Raw genomic sequence first — 16,306 nt, 5'->3', positions numbered from 1 at the left:
AGAGGGCGAGAAGGCGGGCCTAGGCAGCCGGGTGCAAGCGTATTTCCGGCTCCGCTGCGGAAGGCGCCCTGGAGCCGTTGGGCCGGACGCTCTGAGAAGGAGCGGAGGAGGCGCGGGACGCGAGTGCAAAGCTCGGTCGGGTCTTGGATCGTAGCTGGGAGCCGGCGCGATGGGCGGAGAGCAGGAGGAGGAGCGGTTCGACGGCATGTTGCTGGCCATGGCTCAGCAGCACGAGGGTGGCGTACAGGAGGTAACGGCCCGCGCGGCATCGGCCCGGCCTAGCCGGGCGGCACCCACCTCCCCGGACGACCATGCTTCCTCTGCCCCTCGAGTGCCGAGACCCAGCCCTGGGCCTCGCGGGTCACTGGAACAGCCCGCGCATTCTCACCGCGCCCCCGGCTTCCGGCCTGCGCGCTGCGCCGCGCGTCCGCGCCTTTAGTAATCAGTTTCGGACCCCCAGCGCCAGTCCCGTGTTAGCAACCTCGGCCGTCCCCGACCCGTCCCCGGAAGCAGCTCACCAATCTTGCCCTCCCCCCGCCCCCACTCGTGCTTCCGGTCCCGGTCCCCCGAGGGGGTCACATTCAAAGAGCATCCCTTAGAAACGAGATAGTCATTTGCAGCCACGAAAACTTGGAACTGGAATGATTAGGGGTGGGGAGGCCGAGCTGGAGCGGGGTGGTATTAGCACGTGGTCTCTTTAGGCATTGAAAGTGCAGTATTAGGATTTCCCGTTTGTTTTTAGCGCCTATGAACTTTTCACGTCTAACCAGCCTTCTGTTTCTTTGTCTCTGAGAGGGCTCCGAGTCCCTATTTCTGAATCTTTGTAGGAGAGAAGCATCTTGCAGCGATGGAATTAAGAAATTCTCAATTATCATACTTGTTCATTCAACAAGTATTGGTTGAATGATTAATGTGTCTCATAGCCACTGGACTTGGGGATACATGTGAGCTGAAACCTAGGTCGGGCTGATGGGGCAAACAGCTTTTAAAAGGTTTGGTTCAGGGGCTGGAGAGATAGTATAGTAGGTAGGGTTCTAATCTTGCACACGGTAGCCCGGGGTTTGATCTCCTGCATCACATTGTCCTCCGGGCCCAACCAGGAGTGGTCTCTGAGCACAGTCAGGAGTAGGCCCTGAGCACTGTTGAGTATGCCGCCAGCTCCCTCCCCCCCAAAAAAAAAGTTTAATTCGGGTCTGAGTGATACTACAGGACTTAACGTCCTTGCCTTGCGACTACTGAACCCGATTAAATCCCTACCATAACATGGTCTCCTAGCACCTGTAGGAGTGATTCCTGATTGCACCGCTGGGTGTGGCCCCAGCCTCCTTCCCTCTGTCTCAAAAGAAAAAAGCTTTATTTCTGTGGTAACCAGACACAACAAACAGTGCATGAATGATAAGGACAAACATAGTGTAGATCTGTAGCAGGTTTTTGGAGCAGAAAAATGGAGAACAACATCCTGTCAAGGTTGGTTTATAGTTCTTTTAAAGAGATCAAGGTAGGATAAGAGCAAGGATATTTCCATGTTATTGAACAGGCTCCTCTAGAACTAATTTTTTTGTTTTGGGTCCACAGCCGGCAGTGCTCAGGGGACCATATGGGATCGGGTTGTCAGCCCTTCCCCCTAGACCTAGTTCCCCCCAGACTTATTAGGCCATTGTGTTTCCCACTGTTCATTGTTGACTCCCTGTCTCATTGGGCACCAGTTTTCCTTGAGCTTTCTGTTCCGTTACCTCAGGTTCTTAGGGTAACCATAGACCCTTTGGGGAGGGAGTGATAAGAAGGTTTCCTTCTTCCACCCTCCTAAGTAATTGGTATAAAACTTGATTTCAGGGGCCAGAAAGATAGTGTGGGGGTAAGGTACTTGCTTACCTTGCATGTAGCTAATCCCAATTAGAAACCAGGCATTGCACATGGTTCTCCAGCCCCAGCATGAGTGATCCCTGAGCACTGGTGTGGCCTCTAACTCCCTCCCTCCCATCTTTCCAAAATAACAAAACAGGGACTTGGACCTGGAAGATGATTCTATGGTTTCAAGTATTTAATGGGGTGTGTGAGACCATGTGTTCCAGCCTTGGTGAGGTGACCCTAGCAGCTTTGCTATTAAGGATTCCTAGTGAGAAAGGACCCAGATGACTCAGTAGTGTAGGAAACACTAAAGGTGAGCATGAAGCCTTGAACTTCATCTCTGTTTATCACTCTTGGACCATGGTGGTGTGAGGGGAAAAAAGCTGGATTTAGGAAGATTATTATTTTTTTCTTTTTTGGGTCACACCTGGTGATTGATGCACAGGGGTTGCTCCTAGCTCCACATTCAGGAATTACTCCTGGCGATGCTTGGGAGACATATGGGGTGCTGGGAATTGATCCCGTGTTGGCCACGTGCAAGGCAAACGCCCTACCCACTATGCTATCGCTCCAGCCCCGATGAATTAATTTTTAAGTGAGTTGAAAAGGTAGCAGAAATTGAAACCATTGAGATAAGTTTTAGCATCAGATTTAGAACCACTGAACTTGGATAAGTTAAGACCTACGAATCTTCAGTTTCTGGCAGAGATCTTACTAAGCAAGAATTCTACTGAGTCTGATCTGTTGACAGGAACTAGAAATGCAGACACATAAGCCCTGAGTCACTACCCTGGGTTATCACCGTACATAAGCGTGAAGATTCACTCTCTGGCAAGATGTCTCCTGATTTTGACCAAACTGCTAATGGTCTCATCTTCCTTCATCTCCTTTGATCCTTACAAGGTTCCTAGGAACAAGGTCCTACTAGGCCTGTAGCTCAGTGGTAGAATGCAGGCATTGCATGTATGAGGTCCTGGGTTTGCTCCTGGCCCCAGATAAAAAAGAGGTCTTGCAGCTAGTCCTGTTTGCCAAAGTAAATTCCTCAGGTGCACATTTCATTGTCCTTTTTTATGTCAAGAAGAAAGATGTGCCAAACTAACCTTTGGAGGCAAATTAGCAGCATGGCTTAGTTAGCCATTGCTGTCAGTCACCTTCAGATTAGCTAAAAAAAAAAAAAAGAGAGAGAGAAAATTCCTCAGGGCCACAGAGCTAATGTGTCCCAATCTGATACAAACTCCTGTTCTTCACATTTTGCCTATACTGGTACTCCAGCCAGGGTTAGTTGGTCCTCTTTGAAATGGCTTTACTTGCTCCCCTCTTTCTGGCTCTACCCTTGTAACTTAGCCAGTGACAATTTAGGTGGGGTTTTTCACTCTTGAGAGGAAGACAGGACCCAGGCATGTGCCTGTGTCCACAGGAGTGTGAATTCTGCGATTCTGCTCCTGGGGAGGTAAGGGAGGCTTCCTGATGAAGTGATGGAGTTGGCTTGTTGGGGAGAACATCATCTCTGTTGGGAGGCTTGGTTGCCTGGGGGAAACTGGGTTCCCTCTCTTGATAATCACCTCCACGTTTTCATTCTTTCAGCTTGTGAACACTTTCTTCAGTTTCCTGCGACGCAAAACAGACTTTTTCGTTGGAGGAGAAGAGGGGATGGCAGAGAAGGTGAGTTGTGGACCTGTTCCTTGGGCAGCCACATGCCTTCTGCAGAAAAGTGTTCCTGCTTCTTCAGGCATGCTAGTGACCAGAATAATGGGCCCGGAAGCTGACTGCTTGGCGGAAGCCACTGGATGCTGGATGCTTGAAACCCTGTTTCCCATGATCCTTTAGCACGTTAAGGGGTCAGTTGTTACTTTCCCTGTTTCACAAATGAGAATATCAGCTTAGGAGTATTTGGCACTTTGATCTTAAACTTTTTTTTTTGTTTTGATTTGATTTGGTTTGGGTTTTTTGGACACACCTGGCAGTGCTCGCAGTGCTTACTCCTGGCTCTGCACTCAGGGATCACTCCTGGTGAAGCTTAAGGGACCATATGGGATAATGGGATCCAACCTGGTTGGCTGCTTGCAAGGCAGGTGTCCTGCCTGCTGTACTATATCTCTAGCCCCTTAAAAAATGTTAAAGTAATCAAAAAAATTTTTTGTTACTATTTTTTGGTTATTGGCCACACCTAGCAGTTCTCAGGGGCTGTTCCTGGAATTTGCTTCTGGTGGTGCTGGGGGACCAGGCGGTGCCAGGGGCTGAACCCAGGTCTTTGAACCCAGGTCTTTGCATTGCAATGGTGTGCTCCAGCCTGTTGAATTACCTCTGCCCCCCCCTTTTTTTTTCTTGCTTTTTGGGTCACACCCAATGATGTATAGGGGTTACTCCTGGCTCTGCACTCAGGAATTACTCCTGGCTGTGCTCAGGGGACCATATGGGATATTGGGAATCGAACCCGGGTCTGCCGAGTACAAAGCAAATGCCCTACCCGCTGTGCTATTGCTCCAGCCCCATCTGCCCCTAATTTTTAATTCTTAAGAATTATTTGGAAGGGGCAGATCAATATACAACTGGTAGGGCTCTTACCTAGCACTCAGCTGACCTGGGTTTGATCCCTGGGACCCCATAGGTTCCCCAGCACTACTAGATGCTGCCCAGAAACCAAAAGAAAAAAGGAAAAGGGTAGAAGGGGGGCGGAGAGACATAGCACAGCAGGTAGGTTGCTTATCTTGCATCAGTCCCAGCACCTCACAGTTCCCCAAGCCTGCCAGGAATAAGCTTTGAGCACCACCTAGGTGGTGTGACCCTAAAACAGAAACAAAAAAGTTATTTTGGGCTCACTTCTGGTGATGTTTGAGGGAACTTTTGCCAAGGATTGAGCCCGGAGCTTCTTCATGTAGCGATGACCCTTAGAGCTGTCTCCTCGACCCTCTGACTACATTTTTAAAGATTGAATGTGCTGTGATTTTTTAATTTCATTTATGCTCAGGGGTTACTCCTGGTGGTGCCGAGGAGCATATGGTATGCTGGGCATCAAATCCAGGTCAGCCCTCCTATAAGGCAAATGCCCTAACTGCTGTACTACCACTGCAGCCTCTGTACTGTGATTTTTTTTTTAGCATATAATTATTTATGCATAATATGGTGATTTTTTTTCCTTACAGGTATTTTATTTAATTTTTAATGCAGTTGTAAATGGGATTTTTTTCTTCTTTTGAGCGGGCACCAGTAACATCTCTCATTGAGAGACTTATTGTTACTGTTTTTGGCATATCCAATACGCACGGGTAGCTTGCCAGGCTCTGCCGCGCAGGCTCCATACTCTCGGTAGCTTGCTGGGCTCTCCCAGAGGGGCGGAGGAATCGAACTCGGGTCGGCCACGTGAAAGGTGAACGCCCAACTGCTATCGCTAGTGAATCACGGTGGAGTACAATTACATACTTACAAATTTTCGTGTGTGTGTTTCAGTCATACAATGATCGAGTACCCATCCCTCCACCAGTGCCCATTCTCCACCACCAGTGATCCCAGTATCCCTCCCACCACCCCACCCCACCCCATCCCGCCCTGCCCTGCCTCTGTGGCAGGGCATTCCCTTTTGTTCTCTCTCTCCTTTTGGGTGTTGTGGTTTGCAATAGAGGCATTGAGTGGCCATTGTGTTCAATCTATAGTCTACATTTGGCATGCATCTCCCAACCCAAGCCTGGTTCTCCAAACACTCTTTACTTGGTATTCCCTTCTCTATCTGAGCTATCTTCCCCTCAGCATGTGAGGCTGGCTTCCAAGCCGTTGGGCAAACCTACTGATCCTTATTTCTACTATTCTTGGGTTTTAGTCTCCTATTCTGTTACTTTATATTTCACAGATGAGTGCAGTCATTCTATGTCTGTCCCTCTCTTTCTGATTCATTTCACTTAACATGATACTTTCCATGTTGATCCACTTATATGCAAATTTCATGATTTCATCTTTTCTAACAGCTGTATAGTATTCCGTTGTGTAGATGTACCAAAGTTTCTTTAGTCAGTCATCTGTTCTTGAGCACTTGGGTTTTTTCCAGATTTTGGCTATTATAAACAGTGCAGCAATGATTATACAAGTGCAGATGTCATTTCTACTATACCTTTTGCCTCTTCGGGATATATTCGCAGAAGTGGTGTTGCTAGATCAAATGGGAGCTCAATTTCTAGTTTTTTGAGAATCGCCCATACTATTTTCCAAAAGAGCTGAACCAAGTGGCATTCCCACCAGCAGTGAAGGAGAGTCCCTTTCTCCTCACATCCACACCAACACCAGTTGCTTTTGTTCTTTTGGATGTGGGCCAGTCTCTGTGGTGTGAGATGATATCTCATTGTTGTTTTGATCTGCCTCTCCCTGATGAAGAGCATTTTTTCGTGTGCCTTTTGGCTATTTGGATTTCTTCTTTGAGAAAGTTTCTGTTCATTTCATCGCCCCATTTTCTGATGGGGTTGGATGTTTTCTTGTAGAGTTCAACCAGTGCTGTACTATGATTTTTAATGATTTTTATCTTTTTTTTTTTTTCACTTAAACATAACATGCTAATGAGAAGATAATCTATATACCCCTTTTGTGATCGTGTGGTTTTAAAATTCGTGTCTGTAATGGGACCCAAAGAGCTGTAGCCACTCTGTGAGGAACATGCGTTGGCCCAGGAGCAGGAGGCTTGGAAACCTAGTGTGTGACTGGCCTGTGTGTGATGGGAGAGGTCCATCCTTTCCTCTTCTCTGGAAAGGCGAAGCAAGGGCTCCCTTCTCTATAAGATTTCGTTTGATTCAGCTAGTCTTTCTGTTTTAGTACAGCACCTCCTGATTTGGGACCAAGCCACCTTATATCATCAGTCATTTATTTGTTCAGTGAATATTTATTGACCACCCACTACCTGTGCCGATGTTGTCAGATGCTGAGATTACAGGGAGGTGAATATAAACATGATGTTTGTCTTCCTGGATCTTGTATGTGTAGGGCAGTGTATATATATATATATATATATATATGTATATATATAAATATATATATATATATTTTGCTTTTTGGGTCACACCTGGCGATGCACAGGGGTTACTCCTGGCTCTGCACTCAGGAATTACTCGTGGCAGTGCTCAGGGGACCATAAGGGATGCTGGGGATCGAACCCAGGTCGGCCGTGTGCAAGGCAAACGCCCTACCCGCTGTGCTATTGCTCCAGCCCCAGGGCAGTATATATTTTTTAAGACAAGTGGTTAGGCAGATACCCTGGGAGAATGAAATGGGGCTAATCTAGGTTGGGGGCTCAGGGAATGATTTTGTGAGGAAATGGTGCTTGAGGTCCCTGGGAAGAGTGAGTGCAGAGTGTTGGGCTCAGAGGGCTGCTGGAGCCCCTGGTGTGCGGCCTCTCGGACCTGCACTCCCCTTACTTCTTTGTGTCATCAGGGCTGCTCTTACCTGGAAGTTGTCGGACTCTGGGGCTAGTGGAAACCTGGTTACATTCTACCCTGTTCTCCATGTCATCTTTGCCCTGAGCACCTACTTTGCATGTCATCTGTAGTTGAACTTCTAACTAACCTGGCCTCTGGAGCCAGGCAGATGGTAGTTTGGATCTTCTGTCTCCACCACTGAACAGCTGTGGCTTTGGGTACTCACTCCGAGCCTCATTTTCCTTCCCTAGAAGGGGGTAATAATCTCTACTACAGGGGCTCTCCTTATGCTAGAAAGAGAAAATAGAGATGAAGAAAATAGAGATCACAGTTCCTTTTTTCATGGGGCGGGGGTAGTGGACATACTGACAGCACTTGGGGCTTACTCTGCTCAGGGATCACTCCTGGCGGAGCTCAGGCGACCATATGCGGTGCTCTGGATCAAACCCAGGTTGGCTGCTTGCAAGGCAAGCGCCCTCCCTGCTGTGCTATCTCTCCGGCCCCCACAGTCCCTTTTCTGAGCCTCTCAAGGCTATATGTGGTGTGGGATTTAGAATGCACTGACTTCTCAGAGGCAGTACGGTGGGTACCTACATAGAGCAACCCAGCTCGGGGCAGGAGTAGCATTCCATGATCTAATGTTAGTATTTTCCTACGGAACTTGCTGTGTTTCAATATTCAGCGCAGGTAGAAAGAAGAAATACTAACAGCCTTCATGCCACAGGTTTCAGCTGCGAGTTTTAAATTTAAGAACTTAAATTTAAAAGTTCTTAAATTATTTGGTGCTGGGGATCAAACCCTTGATTTTGTATTTGCAGAACATGCAGCCTCCAGCTGAGCTACATCTCCAGACCCCCCTTTTTAAAAAAAGGGGTCAAATCCGGAAATGCTTAGGTCCAGTGAAACATTGAAGCTTTATGTTTTTTGTGGAGTGGGGAACCAAGCTACAAATGTGGTAATGATCAAACTATACAAATAAATTTATTTGGTGCTTTGGATCACTCCCAGCAGTGATTGTACCTGGACCTCCCACATGCAAAATATGTACTGGAGCATTTGGGGTGATCTCTGTAGACCAGCTTTAAATTTGGGGACAGAGGTTGGTTGGGTCTCACCCTGCTGTGCTTAGGGTTTACTAAGCATGGGGGCAGTACCAGGGATCAATTCCTCATTGATACAAGGCAAATACTACCACTGAACCATCCTCAGACCCTGGAGAAGTCTTGGAAGGAAAGCTAGGAAGCCTGGTGGTGAGACTTTGTAAGTAAAAAACTACGAGCTTCGAAAGAGAAGGTGTTTACTTCTTCAATTATAGATTCTTGTATTCCAAAGGAAACATAGAAAATCAACTGAAAAAACAGTAGAATTGGGGGAAATGCACAATACAGTAGGCACATCAAATGTGACACCCACTTTAATACTCGACAGAAAAGATAAAGTGGGTGATTTCTGGTTTGGGGGGTTTTTTTGTTTGTTTTGGGACCACATCTGGACGTGTTCAGGACTTATTCTGTGTTCAGGGATTAATACTGGCAGTGCCTCGAGGACCATATGGTATGCCGGGGATTGAACTGAGTCAACCGTGTGCAAGCAAGTACCCTGCCTGCTGTACTCTCTCTCCAACCCTCATGCTAAGCCCCCATGCCCCAAGCCTGCCAGGTAGCATCTTGAGGTCAGGGTCTCTGCCAGGGCTGCGCGTGGGAAAGCTGGTGGGAGGAGAGGGGAGGGAGAGTGGGGGCTGCTGTGATTGGCCTTGTCTCTGCCTGTGGCTCAGCCCTGCCCTCACCTGCCCTCCAGGAGCTTGGACAGAGAGGCAGAGCAGACTGAAGGCTGGGAAAGGGAGGGCCCGCGCCTCTCACCCCTGCACACTGATTGGTCCGTGCTTTGGGTTCAAGGTCTGAGAGTAGGGACTTGGGAGCAAAGCCCTCTTGTGAACAGTCTCTGCTGGCACAGCTGTCCCGTGACTGACTGCTGACAGCAGACTGGCCTCCAGGTAGCCTCAGTACACATGGCATGTTGTGTGAACCCATTTGGCCTGGGGGTACACTTGGTGGTGTCCTTTGACATGCACTGTGTGTGTTGGGGGGTGCTTCTGCAGAGTGGCATGGGCTTGGGGGTGGTGGGGTAGAGGAGGAATTGGCAGCATTTGAATGAGGACATAGGGCATTGGGCAGAACCCTTGGCCTGGGAGTCCCTAGCTGACTCTGGTGACCTGAGCCCTCTGTGGGCCGTTCTCTGCAGCGCTGGCTTAGAGATGCTTTCAAGATGCTTATTGCCACTCTGATCAAATTCGGGGCCTTGCAGGGCTGAGTTTTGCAGTGAGTATGCCCTGGCTGCTAAGTACCAGGGGCAAAACTCAAGGGAGACTTTGAGCTGGTCCTTGAGTGGAGGTATTAACATGCCTAGTGATCTGGGAATAGGGACAAGGAAGAACATTCTGGACTAAGATTATTTTGTACAAGTCTATCCTTAGAAATGACAAGATAGGGGGCCCTAGTATAGCGGGTAGGGCTCTTGGTTTGCATGCACCCAACCCGGGTTCCATGCCTGACACCCCATGTGATCCCCAGAGCCTGCCAGGAGTGATTTTTGAGTGCAGAGCCAGGAGTAAGTCCTGAGCACTGCCAGGTGTGGCCCAGAAATCCAAATAAAACAATGCAGATGACAAGGGTCAGACCATACAAACAAAGAAGGAAACCTGGAATTCAAATCTCCGTTTCACCCGGAGCAAAAGAACTAGCAGAGAACTTGTTAATGTAGGCTTTGGCCCTGGAATCCTTCAGCGGCTTTGATCCCTGGGGCCATAGCATGAGCCACGCATGGTCCCAGATGCTCTGCTCTCTGACACCCCGGAAGGTGTGACCTCTGGCATATGGACTGCAGTGTGTGAGTACCTCGGTTAGAAATAAGGAGCTCCCCCATGACCACTGCACTAGGATGTATTCACAGTGTGGGGAAGAGTAGGGGAAAGTGGAGATGGTGTGACTCTTCACCCCCGAATTGTGGATTCAGTAGGTCTTAGGTGGGGCCCAAGGTGAACTTTTTCCTACCCAGTTTTTGAGCCATGCCTGGTGGTGCTCAGGCTGTTCCTGACTATTTGCTGAGGGTTAACCCTTGACAGTGCAGTGTTCGGGACAGTTTGAATTGGGGTTGGCCCCATGCAAGACAAATGCCTTAACTCCTGTTCTGTCTCTCTTGCCTGAGGTGGCACATTTCTAACAAGTGCCGATGATGCTTAATCCTGGCTCTGCGCTCCTAGTTGCCGGTTGGAAGCTGACTCCGACGGCTGCCAGTCCCCAGCCAGGTCCTGAGCTGTCCCAGCACATGTGTTGGCTTTTCCTTATCAGCCCACAGGGGTTTTGTCTCAGCCAGGTGAGGCGTGCTGAGAAGCCAGCACTGTATGTGGCAGTGACAGTGTGACAGAGAGAGGCCTGGGATGAGTCTCAGGACAGTGGGAACAGCAGACTAACAGTCAACGTGTCTGTGTCACTGAGCAGCACAGCCAGGCGTAGACTGGGTACCAGGACACCCGTTGTCAAGGAATGTATGTTTGGAATGCCCAAGAAGGTGTGGGGAGAGAAAGGACTTGAAATGGGGCTTGCATGCAGGGAAGGGGCCCAGACTCTCCTTCCTATTCCCTGCCAGGGAGCTATGGTGGGTGTGTTGTGCTGCAGTGGCCCCGTGGGAGAGGCAGCCAAGTACCCTGAGAGCTTGGGGGTGGTGCTCGAGGGACTGAGGCTCTGCTCATTCTCCATTCCCCCTGAAGGACTTCAGGGCACACATCATTCTGCACCATCACTCTGGGTTTATCCTCACAAGTGAGGAAACTGAAGCTCTCACTAGTTAAGCCAGTAGCTAGAACTTGCTTGGGGCTGACAGAGCCTAGGATGGAATTTGGTTGTGCAACTCAGGGTCTGTACTGCAAGATAAGGGACAGCAGTCTTTTCTAAGTAGACATTCACTGTTTTTATAGATATTCCGTTGCAAATCCATCTAATAGGTGTATGTTATCCCCATTTTAGAGAGGTCAAAACTATGCTCTTCATGCATTGCTTTGCCCATGCACCCAACAAAAAGGATGGAACTGGATTCCCACCTTGTCCCTGTTCCCTGCTGCAATGCTACCTCACCTTCTCTTCCTTCCCCAGTTGATCACACAGACCTTCAGCCATCACAACCAGTTGGCACAGAAGGCCCGGAGGGAGAAAAGAGCCCGGCAGGAGTCTGAGCGTCGGGAGAAGGCAGAACGGGCAGCCAGGCTGGCCAAGGAGGCCAAGTCAGACACCACTGGGCCCCAGATCAAGGAACTGACTGATGAGGAGGCCGAGAGGCTACAGCTGGAGATTGAACAGGTCAGAGAGGGCTTCCCTCCCTCACCCCCCCCCCAATCCCATGACATTGGGACTTGGGGGGTCCTTTTGTTACCTGCTTTATTCCTTGCCACAGAAAAAGGATGCAGAGAATCAGGAGGCCCCCCTCAAGAATGGCAGCCTTGGCTCAGCAGGGAAGCAGGTGAGTTGGACTGCAGACCAGAACCTTTGCAGGGACTGGGGCCTTTCTCTTGCCTTAGAAAGCGCTCCCCTTCACCTTTCGGGGTACTCCCTATATTTCACGATCCTAATTAGAGCCGTTGGTTTGCATCAGTTGATCCTCTGCACCACATGTTTTCCTGAGAACACTATCTGGTATGGCCCAAAATTAACCAAAAATACCTCCCAAACTCAGTGGCCTTAAGCCTTGGCAGGAAAGCCCCAGCTCTCTAGAGAGCACCATTGGGGTGGGGTGGGTGAAGCAGCGGGGTCTGTGCTTTGCAAGCCCCTCCTCCCCCAGACTCCATGGTAGCTCCCCAGACAGTGCTTGCCATTTCCAGAGGGTCTGGTCTGAGACTAGGCTCTCAAACCTTGGACACAGAAAAGAAATAGATCATGGCCTTGGGATGTTCTTTTGTGCCTTTTTGTTTCTTTCCTGTTTTGTTTTTGTGGGCCACACTTGGTGCTCATGGCTTACTCCTGCACTCAGGGATCACTCCTGGCGGGGATGAAACCCAGGTCAGCTTTGTGCAAGACAAGCACTTTACCTGCTAAACTCTCTCTGGCTCCTCTTCTGCCCCTTCTTAAGCTCCCTGACTTGGGCCCCTAGCTGGCTCCCCACTGACTGACCCTAGGTTTTTACCTCTGGCTCCCAGCGGGCCAGGGTGTGGGCAGGCCCAGGCTTGTTGCATTGTATGATCATGTCTAGTGTCAGCCCTGGCTTGCCCCATTGGACTTCCCTGTCAGGTAAGTAACTGAACACCCATGGTTGAGCAGGAGGCAGAGGAGGAGGACGAAGAGGAAGAAGATGAGAAGGACAAAGGGAAACTGAAGCCCAACCTCGGCAATGGGGCAGACCTTCCGAATTACCGCTGGACCCAGACCCTGTCGGAGCTGGACGTGAGTTGTGGCACTGGGGTCTCGGAGTCAGCCTGGGGCTCGGTGGCCCTTCCTTGGCCCTTCTTGACTGCTATGCCCTATGCAGCTGGCAGTACCCTTCCGTGTGAACTTCCGACTGAAGGGGAAGGACGTGGTGGTGGACATCCAGCGGCGGCACCTCCGGGTAGGACTGAAGGGCCAGCCCGCAGTCATTGACGGGGAGCTGTACAACGAAGTGAAAGTGGAGGAGAGCTCGTGGCTTATCGAGGATGGCAAGGTGGTGACTGTGCATTTGGAGAAGGTACGAGGGGGCCTGGCCTCCTGAGGGGTGGGCAGGGCAAGGCGTTGGATCCTTTTCTGGGCCACGTGCTGGAACCTGGTGGGCATTTCTCATTTAATCCCCCAAAGAAGACTCAAAGTAGGTCCGTCCCGTTTGAGTCAGGAAGGGCAGCTGGGAGATTCATGCGGGCTCCTGTCTAGAGGAACGGGCGCGCCCACCACTGTTGGCTGCTAAGTGCCCTTTGGGTTTGTATGTGTTCAGTTCTTTTTGCTTGTTTAGTTTTTGACCTTACTCAGTGGTGCTCAGAGATCACTCCTGGCAGGGTTTGCCGGGGGACCATGTGGGGTGCCGGGGATCAAATCTGAGCCTGCTGCACGCAAGTATAACTCAACTTTTTTTTTTCTTTTTTTGACCACACTCAGCAGTGCTCAGGGATTACTCCTGGTGTGGGACTGGCATGGGGCTTGGGGGACCATCTGTGGTGCCAGCAGTCGAACCCGGGGCAGCCACATGCAAGGCAATTGTCCTACCTACTGAACTATCACTCCAGCCTCAGTTCTGTAGATACTAAGATATCTGCCATGTGCCGGAGAGAGAACAGCAAACAAAACAGAACCCCAGGAGCCTCTGTTTTCCTTCTCCCAGACAGGCATGCAGACCCCAGTAAATAAAGGTGGTCTCTGGAGTGTCAGGGGTTCCAGAAGCATGGGCACGGCAGGCCCCTCTCGGGTGCCTGCATGCCACGGCCCTGTTTGCACTGTAGTGATCTGCTTGTGTGGATTGTCTAGGCCCTGCACAGCCCGCCTCGCTCTCTTCTCCATGTGACTAGCTCTCATGGCTTGATTCTTTCCTTTGTTCAGCTGGGTTTTTTTTTCCTTTTTTGGTTTTGGGATCAGATATGGCTGTACTCGGGGTGAATTTTGGGGATAGAATCCTGGCCCCCTGTGTGCAAAACATGCACTCTGCCCATTGAGCTGTCTCCTTGTCCCCAACCTGATTTCTGTGTCAGACTCACCCAGCTGCTGGGGAGGTCAGAGTCTTGCTCATCTGCACTAGAGCGCAGGTCTGTGTGGATCGGGAAGTGGACAGAGTTAGGGCAGGGAACAGTCAGTGGTTCCTGGGACTCAGAGTGAGTTGGCCTGTCCCTGATGATTCTGTTTCTGTTCTCTCAGATCAACAAGATGGAGTGGTGGAGTCGCCTGGTGGCCAGTGACCCCGAGATCAATACCAAGAAGATCAACCCTGAGAATTCCAAGGTGAGCCTTGGCCAGTTGGGGGAGCTTCCACTGGGACGTGATGGGTTTGGAGGGCCTCAGCATCTCGCTCATTTCTGGCTCTGCCTGCCCCCAGCTTTCAGACCTGGACAGTGAGACCCGCAGTATGGTAGAGAAAATGATGTATGACCAGAGACAGAAGTCCATGGGGCTTCCCACCTCCGATGAGCAGAAGAAACAAGAGATCCTGAAGAAGTAAGCACCTGGAGATGAGGGTGTGGGGATTTGGAACTGGATGGGGGAGGCTTTGAGTGTGTCACTAAGCAAGACACAGGCGGGGAGGAGCCAGGCAGTTTATGGCTTTATAGACTCCGGCTGCCTGCCTTAATCACCCGCAGGGGTCATTGTGAGGGCAAGGCCGCCTCAGGGTGGGGAGGAAGAGGTAACCGGGGGTCATGGCCACCTCCAGGAAGAGTTTGGTGTGGCGCCCCAGACCTGGGCCTCCACCCAGCTGGTCCCTGCTCCAGGTTGTCCCTGCTCTGAAGAGATGCACCTTGTGTGGGGCTAGGAAGGCAGAGGGATGGCCTGTCTGACCCTTTGCCCCACTTCCCCTCCTCAGGTTCATGGATCAACACCCAGAAATGGATTTTTCCAAGGCCAAATTCAACTAGAACTCCTGGAACTCTTGGACTGAACCTCCAACCACCCATCCTCCCTTCTCACCCTTGCTTGGAACTTGGGGGCCTCAGGGCTGGTGCAGGCATGGGACTGGCCCAAGCACACAGGACCCGAGGCATTAAGGGGAGAAGGGCTGGGGCCCCGGGGGTCCTTTCTTCCTCAGTTGGCCTACTGTTACACATTAGAGCTACTTACTCACTTCTCCCTGTGTCTTCTGGTCTCTCTGTGGGGAACAGGCCACATAGAACTACTGCTGCAAGTTGGGGGTCTGGCTTCATACCAGATCCTCTGGTATGACCCGAGGGTAAGTTCTTGTCCCTCTCTGGAGCTTAATGGTCTGTTACTAAAAACAGAAATCAGGAGTTCCCAAATTTACTTGGCCTTCTATTACCTTTGAGGAGAGAAAAAAAAAAATACCACCAATGTCCTCTTGGAAATCTACCTTTAAGCAAACTAAGCACCCAATTATACCTAAATCTACTATTGTCTCTCCCCTCCACCCCCCCGCCCCCAAATCCTTCTAACAAACCCAGAGGGGAGTATAACCCGTTTTGACTGACCTGTCCTGATTTAAAGGAAGTATTAAAACAGGGCATTTGTCTATATGATTTTGAGCCAAGGTTGAGTTTTTCTGACTGCAGAACATGTGTCAGGGTTGGAAAGGGGCCCATTCATGACTCAGCCCAACCAGGTTCATGGATTCCATTATTTTGGTGGGGGGGGCACACATGGCAGTACTTGGGGACCACTCCTGGCAGTGCTCAGGGGACCAGGGATCAAACCCAGGTTGGCTGCACGCAAGGCAAATCCTATCTCTGTGCCTTCATGGAATACATTTCATCTTGATCACTTCCCTCACAGTGTATATGCCCTATAGTCCTGGATCAAGTGTTTCTAAAACTTAATACTGGGGCCCAGGAGATGGCTTCAAGGGCTCGAGGGCATACCTGGCAAGCACAAGGCCCCAGGTTTGAGGTAGCCTGGCACTACATGGTTTCTTGAACACCCCCAGGTAGATCCTGGTGGCTCCCAGAACCACTGGGGTAGACAAAAACCAAAACAACACATTTTCTCAGGTCACTGGGAGCAAAGCAGGGAATGCCCATCAGCTCTGCTTTGCCTGGTATAGGACTTAGCCGGCAGGACAGGGTTCCACAGAGGCGCTATTTGTTATGTCCACAACCTAAGCTCCAGTTTTAGAATTTTTCAGTTGGTCCCTGGGTGGGTGCAGAGTTTAACAGATACATGCCATGATCCAAATCCAGCCCTTGGAGCTGACCCCATCCCCGATTTGGCCAGACAGTAGCATTCACTGAGCACATGGGCCACTGAGGTTGTAGGTGACAGCAAGGATGTCTAAGTTGGTTGTCATGAGTGATCCCTGAATTTTTTGGAATATACTGTGTCGTTTAGGTACTTCAGAGTAGCTTGGTAAGAACATAAGGAGGGCCTAGGGAGGTAGTACAAGGGCTGAGGCACCTGTCT

The 16,306-nt window shown here is 50.2% G+C and overlaps 1 protein-coding gene across 1 annotated transcript; it reads left to right on the top strand.

Moving 5' to 3' along the window:
• Positions 1 to 47: 47 nt before the first annotated feature.
• Positions 48 to 15,023, top strand: NUDC (nuclear distribution C, dynein complex regulator). Its single transcript, XM_004603482.2, has 9 exons — positions 48 to 250; positions 3,433 to 3,510; positions 11,390 to 11,593; positions 11,688 to 11,753; positions 12,548 to 12,670; positions 12,756 to 12,950; positions 14,102 to 14,185; positions 14,280 to 14,398; positions 14,763 to 15,023. The coding sequence occupies exons 1-9, from the start codon at positions 170 to 172 to the stop codon at positions 14,812 to 14,814; spliced, it is 1,002 nt and encodes a 333-aa protein (XP_004603539.1). The 5' UTR covers positions 48 to 169; the 3' UTR covers positions 14,815 to 15,023.
• Positions 15,024 to 16,306: the final 1,283 nt, after the last annotated feature.

The sequence above is a fragment of the Sorex araneus genome, chromosome 5 (assembly GCF_027595985.1).
Source record: "Sorex araneus isolate mSorAra2 chromosome 5, mSorAra2.pri, whole genome shotgun sequence".
NCBI classification, from domain to species: Eukaryota; Metazoa; Chordata; class Mammalia; order Eulipotyphla; family Soricidae; genus Sorex; species Sorex araneus.
Note: the sequence above shows the minus strand (reverse complement) of the source record. Positions and strands in the feature narration are given on the sequence as shown.

Coding starts and splice junctions, on each gene's coding strand:
- NUDC (XM_004603482.2), top strand. CDS start 170: ATGGGCGGAGAGCAGGAGGAGGAGCGGTTCGACGGCATGTTGCTGGCC. Junction 11,754..12,547: donor TTGGCTCAGCAGGGAAGCAG/GTGAGTTGGACT, acceptor ATGGTTGAGCAG/GAGGCAGAGGAGGAGGACGA. Junction 14,186..14,279: donor TCAACCCTGAGAATTCCAAG/GTGAGCCTTGGC, acceptor GCCTGCCCCCAG/CTTTCAGACCTGGACAGTGA.